Genomic DNA, 26242 nt, shown 5'->3' on the forward strand with positions numbered 1-26242 from the left:
CAAGCAATTATTAATCAAATATAAAAAGCAGTGAGCTTTTATTTTCAATTTACATGAGCTACATGTAAAAACGCACACACACAAAAGGTCGACCTCTATGACCTTAAAAGACAGAGCTCTGATTGGCTGATCTTATCACAAGGTACAAGCTCAACCAATGATGTTGCACTCATCTGTGAACCGGAAGTAAAAGAAGCAGAAATAACCTGCCAACTTTTTTTTAATGTTTTTTTTTTTGCAATGCTGGTGACCTTTTCTGCATTATGTGTGTGTAATTCTTAATAATGGACTCTTTTATTTGTATGGATTATGCCTTCTGGACCTTGGCCAAGACGCTTCTCCTCTGACTTCTATCTCATCTCTGGACATCAAGTGTCTTCTTGGTAAGTTTGCTGATTTTATTTGTTTCTTTGCTGGATGCTTGTTGTATAATGTGGAAATCTCAGGAGGTTTTTTTTGTTGTCTTTTTTGTGCTTGTCGTTGAAATTGGGTTGTCTGTTGAAATGTTACTGGCAAAACCAAAACTGTTTTGTGAAATGTTTGTATGAAGCTTGTTGATTGCTGATTTGAATGGGGCGATGTTTAGGAATTTGGCACTTAAATGAAATCATTCACTTGATGGTTGATGACAATAATGAATTCTTGCACCCGCCGTGGTGTCCATAGTCATTTGTTTTTAGCTGAACTGACTTTCCTGATTTTCTGACTATTTTTATGGTGAAAGAGTTTTTCTTCTTGACCACAGCAGTGTCTTCTCATGTATCTCTGCCAACACCAAATAGATAAAAGTGTATTATGCAATATTAATATGTGTGCTGTGCTGTAGAAATGGTGCTTAAAACATCCGTCGGTCAGTGTATATTGGTCAAGCAAGTTTAAAGTGAGCTACTGAGCGAGGTACTTTAATTTGAGCAAATTTGTTATTTCAGAAGTGTGTGCATAACTAGTCACCCTCTGCATTATTCAGTATCCAAGAAGTAGCTTTCAGTTTCAAAATGTTTGGTGACCTCTACATGAGGAGCTTCAATAGGGCTTTTCAGTTTTCCAAGAAAAGTCTTGAACGCATCCTTTGTAATCCGAGTAAACAAACACTGTACTTGCTTGTTGTGTTAGTGACCAACGTGCCTCCCAACAGTCCTTTCAAGTCTGATTTGGTGTTGCTTCTGTTCCAGTTGTGGCCTAGAGCACATGCAGTGCAACAAGAATAGCAGCAGTTATTGTCATGCATTTTCAGCGTTGCTTTTCTCTGCAGCCCCTGGACTGAGTATGAATAAAGCTACTGTGTTGGTGGTTTGATTTCAGTGCAGTGGGCAGGCGACATGCTTTTCTGTACTGACTCAGAAACTCATTTTGTCCTTTAGTCACATGTGGCTGGCCCATTTGAGAAAAGTGATGGGAACATCTATAGAAATTGTAGCTTTTTATGTGGCAATGCATAAGTAATCAAACAGGCAAATAGAATGGACTGATTTTATTAACTTGTGCAGCTGTATTATATAAGACTCATCGTTCTTATTGATTACATTAATATCTTGCTATATACTGTTTGGTATACTATCTATACTTTGCAATATACTGTTTTGTCTACTGGTTGCCTGTCTATCCATCTATCTATCCATCCATCCATCCAACCATCTAATCTTGCTGGCCAGCTAGCTAGCTTTCTAGCTAACTCGCTATCTAGCTAACTCGCTATCTAGCTAACTCGCTATCTAGCTAACTCGCTATCTAGCTAACTAGCTAGCTTTAATCTATCTGTCTTTATAACTTCAGAAACACGGCAGTGCAACGTTATGATTCACATAGAGTAGCTTTGACAAATAGGGTATTTAAACTGTAGCTGACAGTAGTGTAGAAGTGTGTATCATACTGAGGTGTTTTTAAATGCGATTTCTTTGGCGAGTGAGTCGATATGTTTAAGTTATATCTGAGCAGGCCACACAGTGACACATTGATTCAGCAAGATAAGATGATCACAAACTTGCCAGTTCCCGCTTCTCACAGGAAGGATCGTCAGTGCTCAAAGCAAATATCGGAATGACAGATTGATACATGGGGACGCCAGACCATGATGATAGTAGCAATCTGTATGGAACGCGGGCCAGAGCAGCAACAAGAAATTACTTTTTTTTTTTTTTTTTTGGTGTGATGCATGGATCCCGCTGTTGAGCCTAGTTCATGGAAAGTTCAGCTAAGCAGGCTGCTCTGTCATGGTCCTTTTTGAATAGATTCATTCTGCACTATCTCCCTGGCAGGCCCGGGGTAATGGATGAGGTGCAAGGCTCTAACAAAAAGCACATCTGCATGCACACGATAACGTGTTTCACAAAGGAGTGGCGGCTTGCTTTGAACAAGGACCCTCTTGGAGATTTCCACACATGGTCTTCATAAACAGTTCAGATCCTCAAGTGACCGAAAATATCCCCGGTCTGAGGTAGACTGCTTTTATTATGATTTCTTTTTTTTTTTAACCAGTTTCTGTATGCCACCTAGAATACAGTTGTACGATTCGGAATTGGAACCATTTTGGGGAAAAGTCTGCCGCTTAAGTCACAATAAACATGCATGACGTTACGAGATGGCAGAACGTCATGTACCATTGGTCACTCAGCATGAGTTTGGTTTGGTACCTTCTTTGCACACCTCATGGGTGAGCACTCACTTGAGATACAGATAAGCATATCATGCCAGATCTTAGTGTACCTCACAAAAGCTCAATTCCGCAGGTTATACTTGTTCTTGGGATGTTTTGCTGCACATATTCCAAAAGAAGGACCACCGTAAGGTTTTCAAGATGAACTCAATTCAAGAAGGGACGTAAAAGAATTTAAGGGACCATTTTTACGCTGGACCAGTTTTTTTTTCCATTTCCATTATTTTCCATTTGTCCATAAGCATTCTGGAACAAATTTTCTTGGATTTCAACCTTTTACAGAATGTGCCAAATAAAAAACAAAAACCTTTTGGGTGGGAAACTGGATTATGGACACAGGTGTGTTTAACGTATCACCAGAGCAGGGCATTTTACTACAAATTGAGCGTCCATTATTCGTCATCCGTCTGCAGCGTGGGTACCCTCATCCGTCATTCGCCTTTTTTTTTCCGGGGGTATGAAAAATAGTATATACTATAGGCCAGTCCGCCTCTAATTTTAAATGGGCGTCTGTCGGCGATTCGAAAAAAATAAATGAATGAATTCCATCTTGATAGATCACGTGATGTTTACATCGATCTCAGCGCGTCACTCGGCTGTAACACGGCCGATCTGATTAACAGAGAGCGCAAGTAAACGGCCGATCGGAATAGATCACGTCACATATAAACAGGTGACCAGAGAGACAAAAAAGTGTCCATGTAAACCCGGCTAGTGACGGATTGACAGACCGGTCCGTCACATAGGCGGAACGCCCAGCTCTGCTTATCACAATAAAAACTCAAAATGGCTTCTTCCTCTTAAGTTGTGTGGCAGTGTGATTGTATGATGTTAATAGCCAGCGTTGAGCAGTAATGGTCATTACTATTTTAACTACATTTGTCAGTAGTGTTGTCGTAACATCTCTGTTTTCAACATCAAATACCTTTCGAATTGTGAAGCTAATTTTCATTGTCACCGTGCAATAATGTACACAGAAGGTACATTTCCCCTGGCAGTTCTAAACCTTAAAAGTATCTGTTCTGTTTGACTTCACAAGCTCCAAGATGCCAATACCGAATATAAAAACACACGTTCAAGTATAAACTAGTCATTGCAACTCAGTCAGCAAACAGAAATTGCTAAAATAGCACTAGCTAGCAACATATTTTCGACAGCAAAAGATTAAAATGGCATGGACACCACATTTCTCTGGTGAGAAAGCTTCAGTGTTGTAATGCTACATTTAGTGTCAAATAGGTTAGCTCACTACATTTCCCAAGTAGCTTACTCAACATTATTTGCTGTAACTTACAACTCTTATGTGTTTTAACCCTCATTTTACAACAAAAATACAGTAGTCTGATGGTTTCTTAGCCAAAGGGGATTAAACTGCCACTTTCTGGCATTATTGTTTGGCTGTTTTAGAAAATCTGGCAGCTGAGAGAGTGCATTTGCACGGATACCTAACATATAGACAAATTTTGCCAGACACAATAGTATGTGAACAAAATTACTGTGATGAAAGTGCCACTGTGGCTATAAACCACTCAGAAATGCATTCCCTTTGCCCTTGCTCTACTGAGCACACGTCATCGCTCGGCATGCGCAGTATTGTATAATTGACTGGCTGGCCCCGAGGCAGCTGGAGGTGTTCACCATCTCTGCGGTCACACCTCGGTGCTTCACAGTTGGCGAGGGCGGCCGTGCCACAAATCACACCCCGCTGACAGCCGCGCTCTTTACCCCGCATCCTGCGGAAATGCAGCCGCTGCTACAAAAGGCCTGGAAGCTAAGACAACGCCTTTGGAGCATTACACCAAAGTTTTGCCTCTGCTTTATCTGCAAAACCAGACCTGATTAACTGTGAGCAAACGGCGGTGGCATTTACCCCGCCCGTAACCTTTAAATATGGCAGAGGAAAACCTCTGCTCCAGCAAAGAGGAGCTTTTGGCCAGAGAAATGCATTGTGTCACACTCCCGAGAGGGAACAGATGGGGACGAGTGCTTGCGGACGAGCCAACAGCAGTCGAGAAATGGATGATTGTACATTTATGTATCAGAAGTGAAGGCTTGAAAAGCCAGAGGATTAGCAGCGGAAATGCACTGGATAGACAAATAAACATAACTAATTTATTAAAGCCACCATAGTGGTGTATCATTTTCACCCTGCCATAGTGCAGATTTTCATTTTTACTTCTGAAAATTCACCTCACAAATCCAACATAGTTTTTTTATTGTGTCATATTCTCACATGCCAACACTGAACACTTAAAGGGAAATCAACCCAAACATATTTTTTTCAAGAATGTGTTCCCAGCAGGCCCACTAGTTAAAAGACGGTATTCTACGGTATATATTAATATTGCGTTTGTGGAATATGAGTTGAGCAGAAAAATCCACCATTTTTTAGCCATCTCTGAGGGCGGCCATTTTGCCTCTTCTGTCGACTGAAAATCACAACTGTTAAGGGCTCAGGTAAAGACCAATCACGGCTCACTTCAGAAAAGAGGTCAGCCATGATTGGTCGGTACCTGAGCCCTGAGCAGGTGTGCTGTCATTTTCAGTCGACATAAGTGAAAAAATGGCCAGAGATGGCTAAAAACGTTTGGATTAAATCTTATTCCACAAACGCAACATTTATCAGATTGCCTTCTTTCAACAAGTGGGCTTGCATGGAACATGTTCTTGATAAAAATATGTTTAGGTTGACTTCCCCTTTATTCCACAGACGCATGTTCTCTATTTACATTTTCATTGTTAAAAAGAAACAACATTGTTTTCCACTGTTTGAGTTTTCAGGCTCTAAAGCGTACATGTAGAGAAAGGGCCAAAGTGACACCTTTTTCAGTAAAAAAAAATAAAATAAAAAAAATAAAAATAAATAAAAAAGTTATGTAAATGGACCCTGAGGATTGTAAGGATAACAATTGGTGCGGTTCTTGCTGGGGACCACAAATGCATTCAGATTGCGGCTGGTGGCTTGAGTGCGTCCCAAAATTGTTCAAGTTTGATTGTTAGCCCATTTATCATTATTCTCTTTGGCAAACACAATAGCAGTGCTTCCCAGAAGAATTGGGGCAGAACTGCAGAAGACAAATAATTTACTAGCACTTTGCCTCACTGAGCAGCAGTGTCAGCCTGCCAGGAAACATCCATTTAAAACCATACATCTTTGCGTCTCCAGGCGCCACAATAACTCACCACGTTCAATAAATACATGGAAATGATGTTCTTATTGTTATTATTATTATTATTGTTATTTCACACACTGAAATTTAGATTTGGTGTATTATCATTAGTTATGTCAGGTTCTGTATTGATTGCTGCATGCAAACTAGCAAGCAAGATTACCAAACCTTCTTTTACATTCAATTTTTGTGCAGATCCAGGTCATGATGCAATTTTCATTTTTTGCAGTTTGTCAACAGTGACTGATCGGAACTGCCCATCCCAGAATATAAATAGCGCCACCCATCTATTTGTAACATCTTACCCATCCTTCAGCAATCAGAATGAACAAATGCATCGACGAAATAGTGTTCCCCCATTATATGACATTTTTTTAAGGGATAATATTTCAAATGTTTTTTCACAGTGAATGTACTCACTGTAATGCACGTGTATGGGGAAAAGGAGAGCTATAGCCGTTGTAATCCTCAGTTGTTGAGCACCCCCATGCTTAAGATGCCGTTGGCCACAGCTCTCACCCCAAATTTTTGTTTTAAAGGCATTTATACTTGGGGCTGATTTCATTTCTGTTGGCAATTTATTCCCTTTGCATGCAGCATAACAGCTAAATGCTGCTTCACCGTGTTTGATTTGAAACCTGGACTCCACTAATTGACCCAAGTTTGCAGACCTCAGAGCCCTAATGTTTTTTTCCAATCACCATTTTCTTAATGTGTTGGGCAGAGGTCTTTGCTGTATTGAATATTTTCATGTATTTAATTTCATTTGATTCATACAATTTTTGGATTTTTTTAACTTGGTTTTACATATAGCAGGTTTAGGATTAAACAAGATTAATTTCACTCAAATGTATGAAATTGCTTTCCATTAGCTTGGCATGTATATTGTCTACGCTCCACATTTCCAGAAGGTAGCGGTAATGCATCCTGTTTGTCAGCAGAATTTGAAATCCACAAAAAGAAGAAGAAATACTTTCCCAGCATGAGTAGCATGAGCTGTAACCAGTTATCACCTTCTAACAACTTTGTTTGTAGCTAATTAAATGTTTTTGCATAAATGACACTTCTTGTCTGTATTCTCCTGTTGTGTTACCCCCCCACCCACATATAGAAATTGCATTTTAACTGGCTCCATTTTTAAAGAGAGCAAGTCGATAAGATCCCCTCTTGGCAGTCTTTTCTGCAATGACACTCTCTCCTCGCAGAAAGTAAATTAAGTGGGGAGCGAGTGCAGTGCGCCACGGTAGGAATGCGGGGCCCCAGGCAGCCCGATGCTCCAGGGGAGCCGGAGTCGACATTATGCTGCGGCGGCGTGGGCCACAGTGGCCACGGTGGCTGACAGCCCAGCGCCCTCGGCGGACGCTCTCGGACCGCTGCCACCATATTCTCGGGGCATTTACATTATTCAAAGATGAATGCATTGTCAATTTTGTGTCTCCAAACACTAGATATGTGCGCCGCTTCACTCCTCCCGCAGCCAAAGGTGGACTCACCTCCGCCCGCTGCAAGACACGCTACAAATGAAATCAAATGTCTTCCTCAGCGGTGCAGAATTACTTAACCCTGCAAGCTGCTGCTGTGCTCTCGCTTTACACGGTAGAGACAAAATTGTAGTGGAGACAAAAATACAGATAGAAAAAGTGTCACCTTTTATTCAAAGGTGGTTGTTTGGATCACCATAATGGCTAAATTGTGAGGAATGATAAAGGGGACTTGGAGAATTTTGATGTAATGGAAAAAAAAGTGTCGAAATGTGGTTCAATAGGCATTTCACCTTTGACTACATTTCATAGATTGACTGCAAAAAAATGTATTCACCAAATAAATTTCATATTTTTGTTACATAGGGATGACCTGAACTGTGACTTTAATTCATTCGATGACAATACTTATTACTCAAAACATTCAGATCATCTTTCTCCATTGAAATGAATGGAAATGCCATTAATCCGTTCCATTATATGTTACCATTAACGGTATTGATGGCGTAACGTCATGTGAGTACCTTTGGCCAGGATGGGTTTAGGAGCCGTTTTTAAAAGCAAGGTAGTTTGGCTGTTTTAAAAACCTGTGTAATTTTCTTTGTTGTATGTTTACTTTGACAGTAAACTTCAACCGGGAGTGCCACGAAACAGGTGAAGCACCTTTTTGGAACAATTGTACAATTCAAGAATTGAACATTTGTTTATACAGTCAAAGAGTGAAAATCGGGGTTTGTGAACCAAGGTTCCACTCAAATGTTATTTTATTGGCATGGATCTCTCTCTCTCTGCCTCACTCGCTCTGAATGTTCTGAACTCCCTGTTCTGATGCCAGTGTTGTGTTGGACCAACACCTCTGCAGCTTGCAGCAAAGTACAACAGTTCATTTTCCTTTGTTGCTTCAACACATTATTATTAAAGAGGAAGTCAACCCCCAAATTGTATTTCCTATAATATGTTCTATGCGCCCCCACTAGTCCAAACACGGCAATCTGATTCAAATTGTGGAATACAAATTATGCAGCAAAATCCACACCTTTTCATCCATCTCTGGTGGGGGCCATTTTGCCAATTTTGGTCGACTGAAAATGACATCACAGCAACTCATTGCTCAGGTAATGACGAATCACGGCTCATGTTTTCTAAAGCTTCTAGAATATAGGATTCTTCATCCCTCATGATCCAGTATTGATCTACCCTTAAAATATTCCCTAAACTTTCTGATTTAGATGAACTGATAACTTTTGGATTGAAATATAAGAATATTGTTATTCATTCCGCAATCATCCTCGTATCGTCAAGTTACAGGCTACTTTATTGAAATAATGTGTCTGGGATTACAAATGAAAATGGCCGGGGATCATTCTTTATCCAGAAGACAGATTAAATTCCAAAGCCTGTTACTGTAATAGGCACACTTGTAGCTTGCCATGAATTAGAGCTCTAATTATATTAGGTACTATTTTAAACAAAATAACACATTTCTTATGATCCATAGGTGTAATTTATAGCAAAGCCAAGTTCATTTTCCTGGGCAATCAATTTTGCTGTGTAGCAGAAGACTAATGTCATTATGGAAAGCGCCGAGAGCCGAGTATCGCACCGAGCACAGGAGGGGTTTTCCAAAGATAAATGAAGATGCAATTTATTCACTCATAATTTCATACGGAAGGAAATCTGTATGAGCATCACCAAAAGAGTGCAGGCCCTAAGCCTGGGCAATGGCGTCTAGTGGGGCTTTTGTGAGGCAGGCGTGGCTAATGTGTGAGTTACTTCAGGTTTCCTCCCATCACCGAGTTATCTCTCACCAGGGAGGAGGAGAGGAGCATCCTGGTCGGGCCCTCCTAAATCATAGCCACGGGAGTGAGTCATTTATTTCACTTACAATTATATCTATCAGCCACACGTAAGAGCTGCCGTAAATCCCCACACTTCTGGTTCGCGGACTTCAGTTCGGGTTTCTCTGCTAGTTACTCTTCAGCCGCTCGCGGTTTCAGAGTCTTATGAATCGGCAAGCCTGTGTGTTAGGTTTTCAGGATTTGAAATGAGATGAATTGAACTCATGAGATGATCGAGAGGATCATCCTCACAAGCAGGATTTTCTTTATTTATCTTGAGGGTGATGCCGGCTGTGATGGAAAAGACAAAAAAATGCGTGATGAAAGCAGCACACGTCTCTGTTCAGACTACTCAGTACAAAGTGGCTAAAGCAGCAAAGCGTAGAACTTGATATTAAATAAACAAAAAAATTTGACATTTTCAATTACGCTTCATATTATTTGTATGAATTATTATGCTGTTAGAAATGCATATTGGTCAAGCTCCCACAATTCTTTATAAATTAACAGCAAGTAGACAATATACTTTACATGCAAACAGAGAAGTGTGAGGTTGATGATAGAATGGACAATGACAGGGTGGACATTTTGGGCTCATGGTCGCATTTAATGAGCACATGGTGGACCGTCACTTCGCAACATGATTCATTATGCAAGCTCAGTGTAAACTGTTTTTAAAAATGTATTTAAATATCAAGTGATATTTCACTATGACAGAGTGGACATGTGAATGTACGCGCAAAATATGATGACAATTACAAAACATAAGGGGTTTTTTTTTCTGCAACCATCCACTGTCTTAACATCCAATGAAGAAAGACAAGATGATGTCACTGAAAACATCGGAGGGTTCTTTAAAGGGCAGCTACTCTATTCTGACAGGGTGGATATCAGTTTGAAGTACACATGCAAAATTCTCACTATAATAATGAAAAGAGAATAGTCGACACCTGCATACTCACAGCTCAGCACCCGCGGGTTAGCTTCTTAACAGATTTTTTTTTTCAGTTGTTTTTTTCAAAACATTTTTATGTTTTGTTTTTGTTTTTGTTTTTTTACCCAGTTCCCTGTGTTTTTCGTGGAACAAGAAAACCATGTAAAAATGATTTTGTATCATTTAACCACATGCCAAAATCATCATAAAAATCAACATCCAATGAGTCTCCCTTTTGCACTATAGTAACCTCTCAAACTAGTTCATGTAAATGTCTGTAAGTGATTTACTTGTGCATTTTTTGCTTCTCTTCTTACACTGTGTTTGGATTTGTACTCAACACAGCTTTCACTTTTGCAAAAAAATTATTTGTTCATTGTAAACAACAAAAACTAAGACAACTTTGTGTGTCAGTGGAGTAGTGCTCACATGGTGTTCCCAAAAGCAACGTTTTAAGTCATACATTTGTCATTGTGACATTTTCTTAAATAAAAGTCAATACATTTACCAGCAGAAGGTTGTAAAAGACAGTAACAGACTTTTATCATAAAAAAAATATGTTTTCGTTATAGGTGGCTTTACAATAACAATTTATACATTGTTTACAACCTTATTGTGCATTTTTTCCGCATCGGAGTTATTAAACCAGTAGAGTGGTTCTTGTTGCATGGCATGTTTTATTGGTTTAACAGTACAGAATATTGAACTGATAGCGTCAGTGTTTGTCAGGTGTCTTAAAGCTTTTTATTTTGCTGTCTGCATTTTCCCAGTCTGAGAGTGTCATAAATGCATGCTTTCAAATCAAAACATCACATTAGTGTACTATGTAGTTTGATAAGCCTATAAATATCAATATCAATATCACATTTTAATACTGATTAAAAAAACACACACAACTATTCTAAGTCTTTTATTGTGAACAGGGATATATAATACATAATACAAGTCAGTGTTACATTAAAAATCCACTGTGGTTCATAAAGTATTTCGCAAAAAAAATCAAATCAAGTAATCTTATCTTATTCACAGTATGAAATTGCCTTTTAAGGGATGGAGGTGGTCATGTCTAAAAGAAAATGAATAATTTACGCAGTAATTTAACAAAAGCATTTTGTCCATCCTTCTCCATCTTCCATTCTATAATCTTTATAATCAGCATCAATCCCAAAAGCAAAGAAGACTAGCAGAGAACTTTACTTTAATGCGAAAAATCTCGCTTCTGTTGATTAGAGTGGGAGGGGAATAAAAGTCCCATTTTCCGTCGGAAATATGTTCTGGATCCACCGCACCCGCAAGACTCCCGTTGTCGTCAGTTGCAGCAAAAATAAAAGCCTTCGTATATAAAAACATCCATTGATGATTTTTTTTTTTCGGATACTGTTTGTTTATAAAGTACTCCCGCGGCGTGTCCATATTCCACTCAGCGAAACAAACACAGCATTCATTCTGGCGGATGAAGATGGATGCAGCCGGAAGTATCGCGAGATCTTCCTGCAGACCATTTGAGCTCTCGTCTCTCCCTAAAATTTCATCTTTGTCGCTTTTAATTTCACCTTAACATCATTGGAGTCCGTGGAAGCGCAACACAAACGTTAGCAGTGGGTGCTCGCGGACGTGTAGACGCCGCCGCAGCACTGAGGACCCCTTGTTGGCGTCCGGCCAGTGCGCATGCGCGACTGGAGCTCCAATCAGGGTCACAGCATGAGCGCGAGGGCTGCTCTTCACTTCCCACAAGATAGATTTATATTTATAGATTTTTATTTGTTTGGATGGCGCGTCTATACTGTTTTTAAATCATATTTAACCGACAGTCTAATTGGCTGATTGCTGCATTTTACTAAGTGTTGTCCTTCTAAAAGATCATTTTAAAGCTTTTGTTTGTAGAAAAATCATCTATTTTGACTATGCAAATGTGGGCTATGTATTGGATAACAACAATGTGTTTCTTTAGCTAAATGTTAATCATCCAAACTTTATTTTTTTATTGCATAACTCCCTCGATAGCATTTTCTCCAGTTTATTCTTCTTCATGTTGTTTATATGCACAAAGCAAAGCTGCACATGCCATAATAGATCACTGGTATACTCGAACCGGTGATCTATTATGTCATGTGCACCTTTGCTTTGTACCCCCATACTCCCCCATAATGCCATTTTGCATATGCGGTTATTTTTTTCAAGGTCCCTTTGCCATGTATTTTTTAAAGCAGTAAATGTGTTCCGATAATCAACATTAGATTCATTATATAACATGTTTTGGTTAGGCTTAAGCTAAAATACCGGCAAATTAATCAGGAATTGATATGAAAGGTAGTTTATGTAGTTCAAATAGAATTGTTAGGTTCCTAAACACTTTGACTTGTGAAATAAAATTAGTTAAATGGTCAAACGGGACAGCCCATTAATCCAATTTTAATCGATTTTATTGTTAAGTACAGTTTTTTCTTTTGTATTTAACTTTATTGGACAATATATTTGCATTTAACTTTCAGAATGTTTATTTAGGTACAATATTTCTATGATTTTCTTTTTTTCCCCCATCTTTTTAATTAACACTGGGGCCTGAAAAATGACTCTACCATACCTTGTTAGATCATTTCAAAAACATGACTACAGTTTCGACTTCCATGGCCAAATGGCGAGTCTTGTGGGGGCAAATTTGGAGATGAATTCAAAGCAACATTTGAGGGGACAACGAGCACGCAGCGTGTTTATGGCCTCCCCCCATTCAAGATTAGCCCGCACGGTTTGAAGTGTGTTCGTTGGATTTGGAATGCAGATGCTTTGTTGGCGAGGAGGAGGAATCAGCGAGGAGTCTGAAAGCGACGAGTTTTTGATTAATGAGCTTTGAAATGGCTCTCCAGGAGCAATAAAGGATGAACTGCTCCCTCTCTCTCTCTCCGCGTGCACGCGTGCATACACATTAAAACACGCACACGCATGCACTTTCCCTTTCTTGCTCGTCAATACATTGGATATGTTTTAAAATCCACCCAGTCAATAAGGATCGAGCTCATTTTCTTCTTAATAATCAGACGGTCGGTGTCGTAAAAAATAATCAAACGTCAATAATCTCCGGGGCCGTTTATATTTCGGTGAAATGCACTTTATACGTTGGATGTGCTGGTGTCTAATTTATCGATCTGCGTCTCCTTGTTTGCGAAGACCAGTGGCGCTCAATTGCCCTCCTGGTAGCCTGCAGCAAACATTATATTCATATTCACAATGAAAACAAAACACACGCGCCACATGGAAATAAAACAGTCAAGTTTGAGCACTTTATTTACAAAATGTCCAACACAATAAAATAGAACATTTCAATATCATCGGGGTCTGGTAATTTGATGAGTAACAACGGGAGACAATGAGTAGAAAAAACAAAATGACATGCTGGTGTGTACAATATTTGATACTTCGATAGTCTACGATTTGTTTAAGATTCCACACAAGATTAACCATGGACACATAGCGGTGCTTATACACTATAAAATGCCCCATTTGGCCCCGATATACAATTAGAATTTTTTTTTTTTCAACAACCCTGTTTTGCCATCAAGTGCACTGATCTGTCCAATCTTACAAAAAAGAAAAACACGTATAAATACTCGCTTGTAAACGATAAATAATGTGCAATCATTAAATAATAAATAGAGGGCCCCAAAAAACGATTATTCAATAATCATGAGAACAAATAAATAAGATGGCGAGGATGAGATCCTGACAAAAAAGACAAAAAACGGGACTAAAAGTCCTTCTCGCTACTGATGAGTTTCTACGTTCATCATCTACAAGCCTTACTTCAAGTCAAATATTCAGTCCAAAATGCGCATTGCACTTTATATATTTATATATTTAGAAAAGGAAAAAAAAGAACGACCTCTCAGACATCCCCACGTGTTCAATAACGTGGGAGAATTATTTAGAAAAGAAAATACACAATAATAGTCATATCAATACTGTGATGATGATGATAATAATGCACATGACTCGCTCGGAGTTATTCGAATAGTGAGGTAATAAAAAGAGCGCAACGTAATACTGGCACACACACTCACACAGCTCCACACTTCCATTACAAGTGCGTGAGTTTGGGCGCTTCCTGAATCCTTCCCTGAGTGGCTTGGTGCGAGGTGAGGTCTGTGTAGGTGGGGTGAGGGTCGCAGGGTCCGTGGTGGTGGTTCCCGGGGATCTGGGCGGCGCAGCTGTAGTCCACGCTGGTGGATGACGGGTGGGGAAGGTGGCCCAGGTTGAACACGGGCCCCGACGCCGGCATGGAATCCACAAAGTTCCCTCCCACGTACACGGGGCTGCCCTGCAGGTTGGCGCCGGCGAAGGTGGCGCCGCTCTGCATGCCGTGGTGCTCGTAGTCGGTGTTCTGGTAGCGCTTCTGCTGGGGCATGCAGCCGCCCAGCGGGGCCGTGTAGGCGGCCAGGCCGTACATGTTCTGCTGGGGCTTGGCGAAGGGCGGAGGCGACGGCGCGTCGTAGGCCAGCGAGCTCCCCAGCTGGCCCGAGTAGCCCATGTGATTGGCGCCGGAGAGCGGCGGGCTTCTGTCCGGGGAGTGCCCCAGGGGCGAGTGCGCGATCCCTTTGGACTTTTGGTCCTTTTTGTACTTCATCCTCCTGTTCTGGAACCAGATCTTGATCTGGCGCTCGGTCAGGTTCAGCAGATTGGCCATCTCCACTCTGCGTGGGCGGCAGAGGTAGCGGTTGAAGTGGAACTCCTTCTCTAGTTCCACCAGCTGCGCGCTGGTGTACGCGGTTCGGACGCGCTTGGACGCCGGCCCGGTCGGGCTCTTTTCGTCGCTCACCTCACCTGTGACAAAAAATTAAAAAAAACACACCCACGTGGATGTAATTTTTGGAGTCATAGTGTACTGATTGTGAAACCATACTTCGCCATATTATTGCGTCCTCTTACGAAAAGATGCTTTAGAGGTTCTATTTTGCAGTACAGGTGCAAATATATGTAGCACCATAACAATGAAGGCTTCATACTGATTCTTTACAATGATTACATTTAATGCATCATCGAGGTTATGATAATGCAACAATTAATTGACAACTAATCAATGATCAAATTTAATCAGCATTTATTGAGCGAACGCCTGCTTTTACTTTGGAAAACATATGACATGTAACGGACCAAACCAGCAAATGAATCGTAATCAAAATCAGTTTGTGTACATTATACACTGTCAAGTTGAAATAATGTGCTGCTTTTTTAATGAAGGGATGGAAATTAAAATTTAAAAAAATCTGATTCATCCATAAATCCAAAAAATAATTGATGACTGAAATAGGTTTTATATATATATATATATATATATGTATATATATATATATATATATATATGTTAGAGTTGCAACGGACTTATTTCAGTACCACGACATAAAAGGTCTTCCGGAATTCATCATTTTTAGAGTTTAATATGATGCAATTTAATAATGATTGTGGTAACAATTTTTTTCAGTATCTCAACATTATTAAAAGTGGAGTCAATATTTGGCACATATTTGTAGCAAAAATACAAAAGAAGAAACGCAGATGATTCATCCATTTATGGGCCATAAAATGATGCACGGCGGGCGTTATCTGGCCCCCGGGCCTTATCTGGCCCCCGGGCCTTGTGTTTGACACCTCTCGACAATTTTACTTGGCGAGCGTGCAACAACATGCACAAGCACCCCCGTCATACCTGCAGCGGGGCAGTTGTTATTCGTCTTCTGCTTGGCATTCTGCCGCGTCTCCTTCATCCACGGGAAAATCTGCTTGGTCAGGGCGGGTGACGAATTGTTGCTCCCCGGCGGAGGCTTCTTCTTCTGGGGCGCGGTGGATCCCGGCGAGGGTGGCAGCGGGGCTCCGGCCTGCTGCTGCTGCTGCTGCTGCTGCTGCTGCTGCTGCTCCCCGACACTCGACGCTTGGCTGCTGCTGTTGCTATTCGGGTTATTGTTGCTTTGGCTGCTGCTGCCAGCGCTGCTGCTGCTGCTGCTGTTTTGCCGCATGCAGTCCCCATTTAAGTCACTCTCTTTGAGGGTCAGCGGCCTGACGGCGGAGGTCTGGATGGGGCACACAGAGCCCTGGTAGTCCGCGTCGATGTTGGCCGCGGGGTAGGGCTGGTGCGTGTAGTTGTACGAGTCAGCCTTGGGGTATGTGTAGCCCCCGAAGAGTCCAGAGTTGTCGTAGTATGTGGCTTTCTGCATTTTTGTTGGCTCACTCAAAGACAATCAAGCAGGGAGCGTGTCTCCAATGGCATCAGTGGCGGTGCTTGTGTAATTTTTCACGTGATTGGCCTCCCCCACTTTGGCTCCAGTCTGTCACCTATACACCCCAAAATATGAAGCGACATATTTTAAGGCTCAAGAACTCATACCTCCCAATCACCCAGAGGTGTGTTTAGTCCAGCAATAATGCACATTGCAGCGCCAGTTGGGGCCTTTTTTTGTTGCCACACAAAACAGTTAAAATTTAACTTGAGCTCAAAAAGGCTCTCTGTGGGGCTTTGGTGTGAAGCTGAATCAGCATTTGACACAGCCACACACAATGGCCTTTTCACTAATCACAAGCTCTGACAAGGCGCGTTGTGCATTGTTTAAGATGGAGAGACACTCACATGGATCACCAAAATAAAATGTGGTAGAACTGTTCATATCAATAAATGGAATGTACGTGTGTGTGAGGTGATGGGGGGGGGGTTGTTGGGGATTATAGTGTGTCGTTGGTGTGGGCGTGGTTGGCACAATTGTATATGATCATTTGTCTTGTCTCAACACAACTTGCATAATCGAATACAATTCAATACATAACAGTTGAAGCAGTGCAGACGGTTATTTAATTTTTAGCGTAGAATTTGCAGCAGTGTAAAATCTTGTTTCTAATACTTTCCACATATCCATAAATTATTGCAAACCCAGAAAACATTATTATTATTAGTAGTAGTAGTAGTCGTAGTAGTATTTTATTATTATTATTATTGGCGTCCCTTCTTGACTTACACACACATTTCCTTGCAAAAAAAAATAAACATTATAATGTCCTCAAAAATTGCGAAGAATTAATTTTACGCGTCCTACCAGGTCGTAATCAGCGTATAAAGTTTCCTCGTAAATATCAAACGCAGACTGTAGTGCATGTTGGTGGTAGTGCTCGTCGTGCTGCATAACAATTGCACCTGTCACTGTGGACCGCCGCTGCAAAATTTATGAGAGCAAATGTGCGCGTCGTACACGCAAAGTAAAACACACACACACGCGCACACACCCATGCACCCACACGCACGCACACACACTCGACTACAAGTGCAAAACAACGAAGCGTAGGCGGAAGGCAAGGGAAAGAATTTCATATGGTGCCGAGCTGCTCTTATAAAAGCGGGCTCGTTGCTGGCAGTGATGCACAATTTTAGTCGGCTTCTCGCCATCGAGAGCGCAAAAGAAAAAAAAAAACGGAACTACTGGGAAAATTCATTTAATGCTTACATTTTGATTGCTCGATTGTACATTTTGAGTGTTGCAGCTCCTCTGATTTTAAAGGTGAATAATGACATTTCCATGCCTTGTGTCTGTGTAGGTCATGAAAGGTTCACTTTATGTTGGGGGAAAAAAAAAACAACAACAAAAGTCTTTGTTTGTTGTGTGTGTTTTACTCACCAAATTCTGCGCAAATGCGTGTGACGCCCTTTAAACATTCATCACCGTTCCCAGCTCCACCTGCAAAACACAAATATATTTTCTCACCGCACCAGTATTGCATTTTTGTAAAATAATAAACATTTGCACCCGTCACAAATATTTTTTATACCCCCCCCCCCCAAAAGCAACGTGTCACGTGATGCCCTTTCCCATTCGAAAAAAAGTACTGCATGTGCACTTTAAGCACAAAGACGATATTTCGCAGCCATAAGCTGTTTTTTTTCCTGACCTTTTAGGTCATGCGGCTTTTAAGTCGACGTTTAATGAACAACGAGGAGCCGTTTTGAAAGCTTTAAGTAGAACCTCAAATTGCGGCAAAACGCCAAAGCTGCTTCACGCGCGCGTCGAGACATTCGAGCGCGTTATGGATGCTTCGGATGTGGAATTATTTGTCAAAGCGGGTCGATGTAAGGCCGCTCGAGTGCTTCGGCCCACTGGGCGACTAGTAGCAGACATGCTCGCCTATTCAAGGCGCAGTGTTCCTCGCCTACGCGCTGCTACGGTAAGTTTGCTCCACACAATGGGCCCGACTCCATGTAGACACTTATTATCTCCACGATGGAGTCGCGAGGGGAAAAAAAAAAAATAGTCGCAAGTGTTTATGTTAAAATGGATATTCGCGTTTAATTTGAAATGTGGAGCTACTGTTCAGTAATTTGTAGCCATAAAAAGATGCATTATGATTTAAAAAAAAAAATCACACTTGAGATTTAAATTCCTTAATGTAGAAATAAGAATAATCCAATTGTATTGGGGACGTTTTTTTTAATTAAAGGCTATAGTGTCCAAAAATGTGAAACCGCTGCGGAAATCTAAACGCTTTTCCTTTGTCCGCGAATCCCAACACATGACTTGAGGTTTTTTAACAAAGCCGCGCAGCTCAAAGCACATAAATCACGCCGAACGCCATTGTGACGATAAGACAACAAATTAATGTGATTTACGATCCAGGAGTCAAAAAGAAGAAAAGTGCCTTCTACTTTTCCCTTCGCGCCGGCTCGCGTGAAAATGAGCTGAAAAGTGCACCGGGTTCCGTCTCCGTCATATTGGGCTTTTCCCCTTCCAAAAAATTCAAAGCTTCCTTTTTGGGGCTCTGCATCCTCTGCACCCGCGAGCGCTTTAACGAGCGTCCTCCGCCTCCGCTTGGAATAAATCACGCTTGCATCAAATTAACCTGCTTAAAGGTTGCTTTGCGCCATGCAGCTGCTTACCTGCGCGTCAATTCATCATTTACAGTAAAAAAAAAAAAAAAAAAAAAAACAAGAAGAAGAAGCGATGGCGAGGTCGCTCTCCGACTCCTTGTCGAATAAATCCTTCAGCCCGCCTTTTGTGTGCACACAATGCTGTCCTAAACCTGATCTTGCTCTTTTGCAGACATTTCCATACACCGGTGGAGACAGTATTCCCGAAAGAGTGCGAGGACTCAGCTACCAATAAAAAGCCAACATTGGGTATCCTTATTTCTGCACAGCAAGGAGGGCAGAGAGAGGGGGAAAAAAACACCTCGCTGGCAATCAATCAGCAAGTGAAATAGCAGGAATTCAAGTGTAAGGCCCCGTGTAGATTTGGGAGCTAAACAGTAGAATATTTGGTTTGGGGAGGAGGGGGGAGCTTTATGATGACAAATAAAGGCAGTGCCCTGCAAGATGCGAGCATATTTGTCCACGTGATTTGTTCTTCCTCCACCTCACCGATCCATTTGGACAAAAAGGCTGCGTTCACATTCGCTCCATTCACAAAACCTGCACGTTTTCCAATCGTACACATTTTTTAGGGGGGTGGGGGGGGGGGGGGCACATTACGGATTTTACATACATGTGGAAAGGTAAGGCCATTGTTCTCGGCACTGACAGTTCGACAACAAGCGTGTCTTTCAATAACACAACCAATGAGCGAGCATTTGTGATGAGAAAGCTTCGGAATGCTTTTGTGCTTGCTGTGAAGGGGAAAAAAAGATTCAGCATATGTTCACAGGGTCATAAAAGTGAAAGATTTACAGTTTTCGCGCTCCCACAACCCCCCCACCTCACCCCTCCTCCCCTTTCTCCCTCCCTCACACCCTTTCAGGAATTACTGGGAATGATTTACAACCACGCACAAGTGTCAAAGTTCCATTTCTACACATTTCTAAATAGTACTTGAATGCATCGCGAAATGAAATATTTTGGCCATCCGCGCCGTGCATGCACACACCCACAAATCCAAAATAAGTGGCCAGGCAAGATGCAGTAAATAATCGGACCTACCCGAGCATCCATCGGTTCGGATGTGTCGCTCCTGACGCTGCTGTGCTGCTTAGAAGGTATTATTGCCCCCCCAACCCCCCTCTCCTTAGGACGATCTTTTCAGTTTTTCCAAGTCTAGATAGAGTCCTCGCGATTAATGACGACGGTGAGCTTCGAGGGGGGCAACGGGGAGCTGCATTAATTATCGGGCCGGTCACGTGATCGGAGACAAGAGTGTTGGGGGGGGGGTGGGGGGGGGGGCGGAAGCAAGCTTCCAGCGAGATGCTGTCGGCGTGGATTTTCCTGCGAATGCCCCCCTAAAAAAAGACGACGCGCTGTTGTTGTCAAGAGGCAAGGAAGGCGGAGGGAGAGGAGAGGAGAGGAGAGGAGAGTCAAATATGGCCGGATGGGGAGAAGCAGCAGCGGGGAAGCAGCCTTGGCGCATGCGGCTGTCATTGGAAGTGGCACGGCGCCTATGGCTGCCATTTATTGGTGCTCGCACATGTAGGTCAGCGCGGATGCTCACCCCAACATGTGTAGTCCAATCACACACTTTTCCCATACAATCATATGCGAATACTAATGGGGGGGGGGGCGACTCGCATCCATCTGATGCGTTCAAAGACATCACTTAGATTTGATTTGGAGTCAAATACAGGAGAGCGTGGATTGTGTGTGTGTGTTTCGGGGGGGGGGGGGGGGATTCCCATGTCTTGTTCGAGGCCTTTTGTGTGATATTGATATGAGCTGCAACAAGGTGTGAGGTCTTTCCCGATTGGTGCCATTTGAAATCATTGAGGATTTTCACTGACTGAAATCAAATCACTTGAAATCAAAAGCATTTTATGACGATATGTTTCGAGGAAAACACTCAACGTTTGCGCAAACGCACATATAGTGCAATTGGTGCTCTCTATTAAGGCATTTATTTTCATTTGAACATGTTTCTTTAACTGCATGCGAGCCTGGCTTTATGCACTATAAACTGAAAAGGATGACCGTGTTATCATTCATCTTAAAATGGCGTTTTCAAATACGTTAATTGTGGTTTACATACAGTTAAAAAACGTGCGTGAACTCAAAATATCAAATCAACTCAGGGCAACAAACTTTGAGAACATTTTAAGGTGGGCTATTCAACAAAAATATTTTAAGTTGTGTTAACGTGAAAATGGGCTGTCCCGCATTTTCAACAAAGAAGCGAGCCTTTGTCCCTTGTATTAGCCCCCAATTTAAAGATAGAAATAAAAGGAACTCGACAAATTGATTTTGAGTAAATAACTTCATTGCTTGTTTTGTTGTGCTAGCACATTGTTGCCATAAATGTCAATAATTTAGATTTTCAGGTTGTGTCAACTTAAATGACCCTTTTAGCGCAAAAAAGCAATGCAAGTTGTGTTTTTTTTTAACAGTGCAGTTGATCTTGGCTGAAAGCAAACTTCACTGCCCTCAAAATCGAATCAGATTTACTTAAATAGCATTTTTACTTCAACCTAAAGGTTTCCGTTTCACCTGACTATTTCTGCCATTAAATTATATGCAAATTTGTATTTTTTGTGCTCACTACTGCGTTTGTATTTTGGATTGAAGCAAAACAAGAGGACAGAAGAAAAATGAGGATAGACTTCAAACATGAGAGAAAATGGGTCCATGTGTCAGATGGCTTCTTGCAGAAATTGAGCACATTCTCACATGCAATGTATGCTTTTTATAAAAAAAAAAAAAACGTTTTAGTCAACGTTCGTGTAAATGCTTGAAAGGAGAGCAGCCAAAAGGCGCACATTTGGCCGATGTTTTCCAAAAGCGCCCGTCCCGTGCACCTGGCACCTCATGCGTCAAAATCTAACGACAATTGAAATTACACGCATACAGGAAATATTGTTCTTTTTAGCAACGCTGACACACATTTTTTTAAACTACTCATCGCTATTTTTAGTCAATATTATCCTTTCTTTTTTTTTCTTTTTTTTTTTTTTTTTTAATTCCCTCTTGGAATGACTGAATTGCTCGGCTGAAATCAGACACTTTCTCTTCCTGCCATCATTTAAATGCATAATCAGTAGAAATCTTTATTTGTTTCCAATATACTTCTCACATCCCGATGCACAAATACAAGGTAGAAAGCATGTACAAAAATAAGACCAGTAAAAGACATTGCATATTGACAATGACGCCTCTATCAGAACATCAGATACTGTGTCTTTTTTGTGGGGCGGGGGGTGTAGAAAGAACTCCGGGGTAGAAATCACGCACCGACTTGCTTTGAATGCTTCACGGAGTTGTTTGTGAGGACGAAAAGGGAGAAAATGCAGCTCGGCCGGCCGGGTCAGGGGTGTCGGGGTCATCCCTCGCGGCTTGAGCGTGTCCCCTGGATGAACCTGCCACCGACCTTCGTCTCAAATACCTCCCCGGCAAGACCTCCACGAGCTGGGACAACTTCTGCTCCTTCTCTTGTCTTCAGACAATGACGGATTTAAAACAAAACCGTAAAAAAAAAAAAAAAAAATCCCCGTCTTTTTTTTTAACCTGGCATAATCCCCCCCACCCCTTTGTGTGACTAAAGACAAAATACATTCTCACATTAAACTAAGACGACAAAAAGCCATGCACAAATGTGTAATTTGTAAAAAAAAAATTACAGAAGGAATTGCATTCATTTCATCGTGTGTGCGCGCGCGATACGAAAAATGTACACGTTGTTTTAACAAATAAATAAAATTCAACATTCTCCTAAAGATTCGCAGTATTTCAAACGAACTCGATGCCATGCGGGAAGATATTTAAAAAGAAAATGGCATGACAGAGAGGAAACATATTAACAAAGAAGCATAATATAATGGCTATTCGCGTACAAGGAATGTTCTTTAAAAAAAAAAAGCTTTATATAGTACAAAATAAGTTAAAACAAACAAGGAACGAAGAAAGAGCGAACTATAAGGAGATTTGTTTTCCTGCTTGCGATTTTTCCTTCAAGCAAATTGTGCGTATTGGTGAAGGGGGCTTTTTTGCATGTGTGTAATTTGAACGAATGGCCTCCCTGTGCTAAATAAAGCTACTTAAGACTGAAAGCCAGCGTGAATCCACGAGAGACGACACTCTTAAATCCACAGAGGCCCTTCAGCCCCCCCCCCCCCAAAAAAATAAAATAAAATAAAAAGATTTGCTTGAATTTGTGGCGCCTGTTTGCAGGAAGAGTGTCGAAACTTTCCGGTAAAATACTGATTGATTTATTTTCGTGACGTCTTAGGCTCAAGTCAACACTGATTTTTCTTGTTAAATAAAAATAAAAGAGTCAAAAAAAGATTTCAGTCCATGCAAAAAAAGTCAGCTGCAAAAGTGAATTTGTTGCGGTTTATAAGGACGTGATCTCAGTGCTGTTGTCCTTGTGAAGGCTTTGCAGGTGGCCGTGGGTCGGCACCGACCTGCCTTTGGTGTTGGGCAGTTTGTGGTCCTTCTTCCACTTCATCCTCCTGTTCTGGAACCAAATTTTGATCTGCCTCTCGGACAGACAAAGCGTGTGGGCGATTTCGATTCGGCGCCTTCTGGTCAGGTAGCGGTTGAAGTGGAACTCCTTCTCCAGCTCCAGAACTTGCTGGCGCGTGTACGCCGTCCTCGATCGTTTGGGCTCGGAACCTGTGTAATCCGGATTCACTGCAAGGAATATCAAAAATAAGGTTTATTATTTAGGAAGTGAAAAGTGCAGGAATCAATTGTTTTGGGGGGGGGGGGGGGTTTACGCACACACACACAAAAAAAAAACGCAATTGCAAGCACCCTTCGGCTTTTTACTCTCTACTGTTTCGCGGCCTGTTTCCCCCCAGCTATCAAATTTACGACTCGTGTAATTGGCAAGGCCTTTCAAACGCTCCCATAAACATCACACGGCCTGATTTCCAAAGCGGAAGGCGAGCTTACCCGTGGTGACGTGCACTTTCTTCATCCAGGGGTAAACGACCGCGGGCTGCTTGGTTTGGACCCCGTTTGGACTCTTGGCGTTCAGCTGGCCACACGTCCTGGCTCCGGCCACATGGACCGACTCGTCCGGCTCCGTCTGCGCGGAGTACGGGCTCGGCTGTCCGGCTCTGTCTTGAACGTGACCCCGCGGCTGCAGCGGAGATTCCTGCACTGAGTTGCAGCCGAACGCTTGCTCCGTGTAGTTGGCGCGTGGGTAGATGGCCGGGTGCTGAAAGTCAGCGTCCTGCGAGGGGTTGAAGTAGTCCGAGCCCTGCTCAGGTATGTAGTTATTCTGCGAATATTCCTCGCAGGGAGGAAATTTGGGATCCACATACTTGGAGTTGACCATATACGAACTCATGGCCATTAATTTGTGAAGGTAGAAAATACTAATTTTTCTCCAGTTGTCTTTTTTCCAGCCTCCATAAAGCCCTCCTACTTTGGTGTCAACTGAATAAAGTTAGCGGACCATGTGACTGTGCGGGCCAATGGAGGTGACGCTGCTGCTCGCACGGGTAAACAGACAAGGAAAGAGCAATTTCATCCTCTCCAAATATGCCTCTAATTAGACTCCTGCAGGAAAAATAAACCTTCAAACATCTGCTTTGCGCGCACGTCTGGAAATGAAAGGTCCACCCGGGGGAGAACAAAACCACTTTATACCTCGGAATTGTTCTCAAAAAAAGAAGACAAACACACCCAAAAAGTAAAGGCTCCACCACCAAGCTCGCATATGTGCTCGTGGTGTTGAAAAGCGACAAAGAAGAAGCCCCCTGGTATACAAGCAGAGTGAGGACAATTGATGGCGACTGTCTTTGTCAAGGAGGGGGGGGGGGGGTCATCCAAAAGTTACACCAATCTCATCCCTTCATCTGCTGCCACGTCTCGCAAACAATTGGTCGCCTCTGGGAATCATTCATTAAGCGCACAAACAAGAGGAGGGGAGGCGTGTGCGCTCCTCGCTAAAATCGCAACTTCACTGTAAACAAACAACAACAACTTGTATTTTGGGGGGCTATATCATTTATTTAAGTTGGAATAACTTTTAAAATCTAAATTATTGACATTTATGGCAACTGTGGTATAGCACAACAAAGCTAGCAAGTTGTATGCTCCGTCACGATTTGCTGAGTTGTTTTGACTTATAGCTTTAAGTTACAAGGGACAATTAAACTCTTATTTCTTTGTTGGAAATGCAGGGAATCCAATTTTCACATTGGCAAAACTTCAAATATTTAGTTGTATTGCCTAAAATGTTTATCAGTTTGTTGCCTTGAAATTTTGAGCTCACACAACTATTTTTTTTTTTAAGGTGTTGAGTAATTTTGCCTAAAACATATATGAAAAACTTGCAATTGTATTTTATTGACATTTAAGGAAACAATGTTGTCACAATCAAAGCAAGCTCCAAGACAATTTGCTGAGTTGTTTTGACTGGTATCTTTAAGTTGGAGGTTCAGTACAAGGGACAACAGCTCTGTCAATTCTTTGTTGTGAAATGAGGGACAGCCAACTTTACAAAAGCGAAACCTCAAACATTTAGTTGAATCGCCCAACTTCAATTTTTGAGTTGACCCAACTTTGTTTTGGATTCCAACATGTTCAGGCGTGAATCCAAGGCCAGAGGGTGGCATCCGAGGAAGTCGATCCATCGAAGTCTTTTCATCGACCATATACTCCCCTAGAATCGAATCTGTGACTGGGCTTGCATCACACAAATTCGGTTCTACAGGGTATATATAGACGACGGCAGGCCTTCCGCAGCAAATCAACACGAAACAATCAAAGTTGAGCTTTCAAGAGACGAGTCATGCAAACTTCTTCATGTGGAGACTTACCCCCCCGCCCCCCCCCCAAAGACTTCCTTCCCGTGTGTTCTTGTGTGTGTGTTTTCCTGCAATTTCCGCCATTTGCCTGTTGATAATGACCCAGTTACTCTGGCCTCTTCTTGGCATTCCTCTCAATTAGAACTGTCAAGTGAAAAAAATAAAATGCTTATTCAGTCTACCAGCAGTTAAAGAGTCATTTCTAAAACATATTTAGCTGACTATACTCCATACCACTTTTGTATTAGTATTGCAACAGCTTTTACAAAGGTTTGACTTTAGATTTTCTTACAAAACAAATCTTTGGCCCATATAATCATGCAAGTATCAATTCACCTCTTTAACTTCAAAGTTAGCATCAGAGTTTCTTTAGCTAATTCAAGTTTTGTTTCATTTTTTTTTGTGCAGAGATCCTCCACATGGCGCCAAAATCCCTTCAGGATGAACCAAACCTTTATCCAACCTAATAA

The 26242-nt window shown here is 41.8% G+C and overlaps 2 protein-coding genes and 1 long non-coding RNA gene across 4 annotated transcripts; 1 reads left to right on the forward strand and 2 right to left on the reverse strand.

Annotated features, from left to right (window-relative positions):
• Positions 1-208: 208 nt before the first annotated feature.
• LOC147136591 (uncharacterized) lies at positions 209-25953 on the forward strand. Of its 2 annotated transcripts, XR_015089560.1 has the most exons (4): positions 209-383; positions 23937-24225; positions 24351-24461; positions 25553-25953. It is a non-coding gene; the product is annotated as an uncharacterized LOC147136591 (long non-coding RNA). The 2 variants fall into 2 exon arrangements; XR_015089559.1 differs by having other exon boundaries at positions 24351-25953.
• hoxd3a (homeobox D3a) lies at positions 14017-20062 on the reverse strand. Its single transcript, XM_086051632.1, has 4 exons — positions 20014-20062; positions 17726-17785; positions 15775-16397; positions 14017-14891 (listed from the first exon to the last, which is right to left on the reverse strand). Exons 3-4 carry the CDS (start codon positions 16277-16279, stop codon positions 14149-14151), a joined length of 1248 nt encoding a protein of 415 aa, XP_085907758.1. The 5' UTR covers positions 16280-16397; positions 17726-17785; positions 20014-20062; the 3' UTR covers positions 14017-14148.
• hoxd4a (homeobox D4a) lies at positions 23204-25601 on the reverse strand. Its single transcript, XM_086051633.1, has 2 exons — positions 23908-25601; positions 23204-23643 (listed from the first exon to the last, which is right to left on the reverse strand). Exons 1-2 carry the CDS (start codon positions 24311-24313, stop codon positions 23345-23347), a joined length of 705 nt encoding a protein of 234 aa, XP_085907759.1. The 5' UTR covers positions 24314-25601; the 3' UTR covers positions 23204-23344.
• Positions 25954-26242: the final 289 nt, after the last annotated feature.

This window comes from Filicampus tigris, chromosome 14 (genome assembly GCF_054856515.1).
Source record: "Filicampus tigris isolate MCC_2025a chromosome 14, RoL_Ftig_1.0, whole genome shotgun sequence".
NCBI classification, from domain to species: Eukaryota; Metazoa; Chordata; class Actinopteri; order Syngnathiformes; family Syngnathidae; genus Filicampus; species Filicampus tigris.

Coding starts and splice junctions, on each gene's coding strand:
- hoxd3a (XM_086051632.1), bottom strand. CDS start 16,279: ATGCAGAAAGCCACATACTACGACAACTCTGGACTCTTCGGGGGCTAC. Junction 14,892..15,774: donor TAACAACTGCCCCGCTGCAG/GTATGACGGGGG, acceptor TTTTTGTCACAG/GTGAGGTGAGCGACGAAAAG.
- hoxd4a (XM_086051633.1), bottom strand. CDS start 24,313: ATGGCCATGAGTTCGTATATGGTCAACTCCAAGTATGTGGATCCCAAA. Junction 23,644..23,907: donor GAAAGTGCACGTCACCACGG/GTAAGCTCGCCT, acceptor TATTCCTTGCAG/TGAATCCGGATTACACAGGT.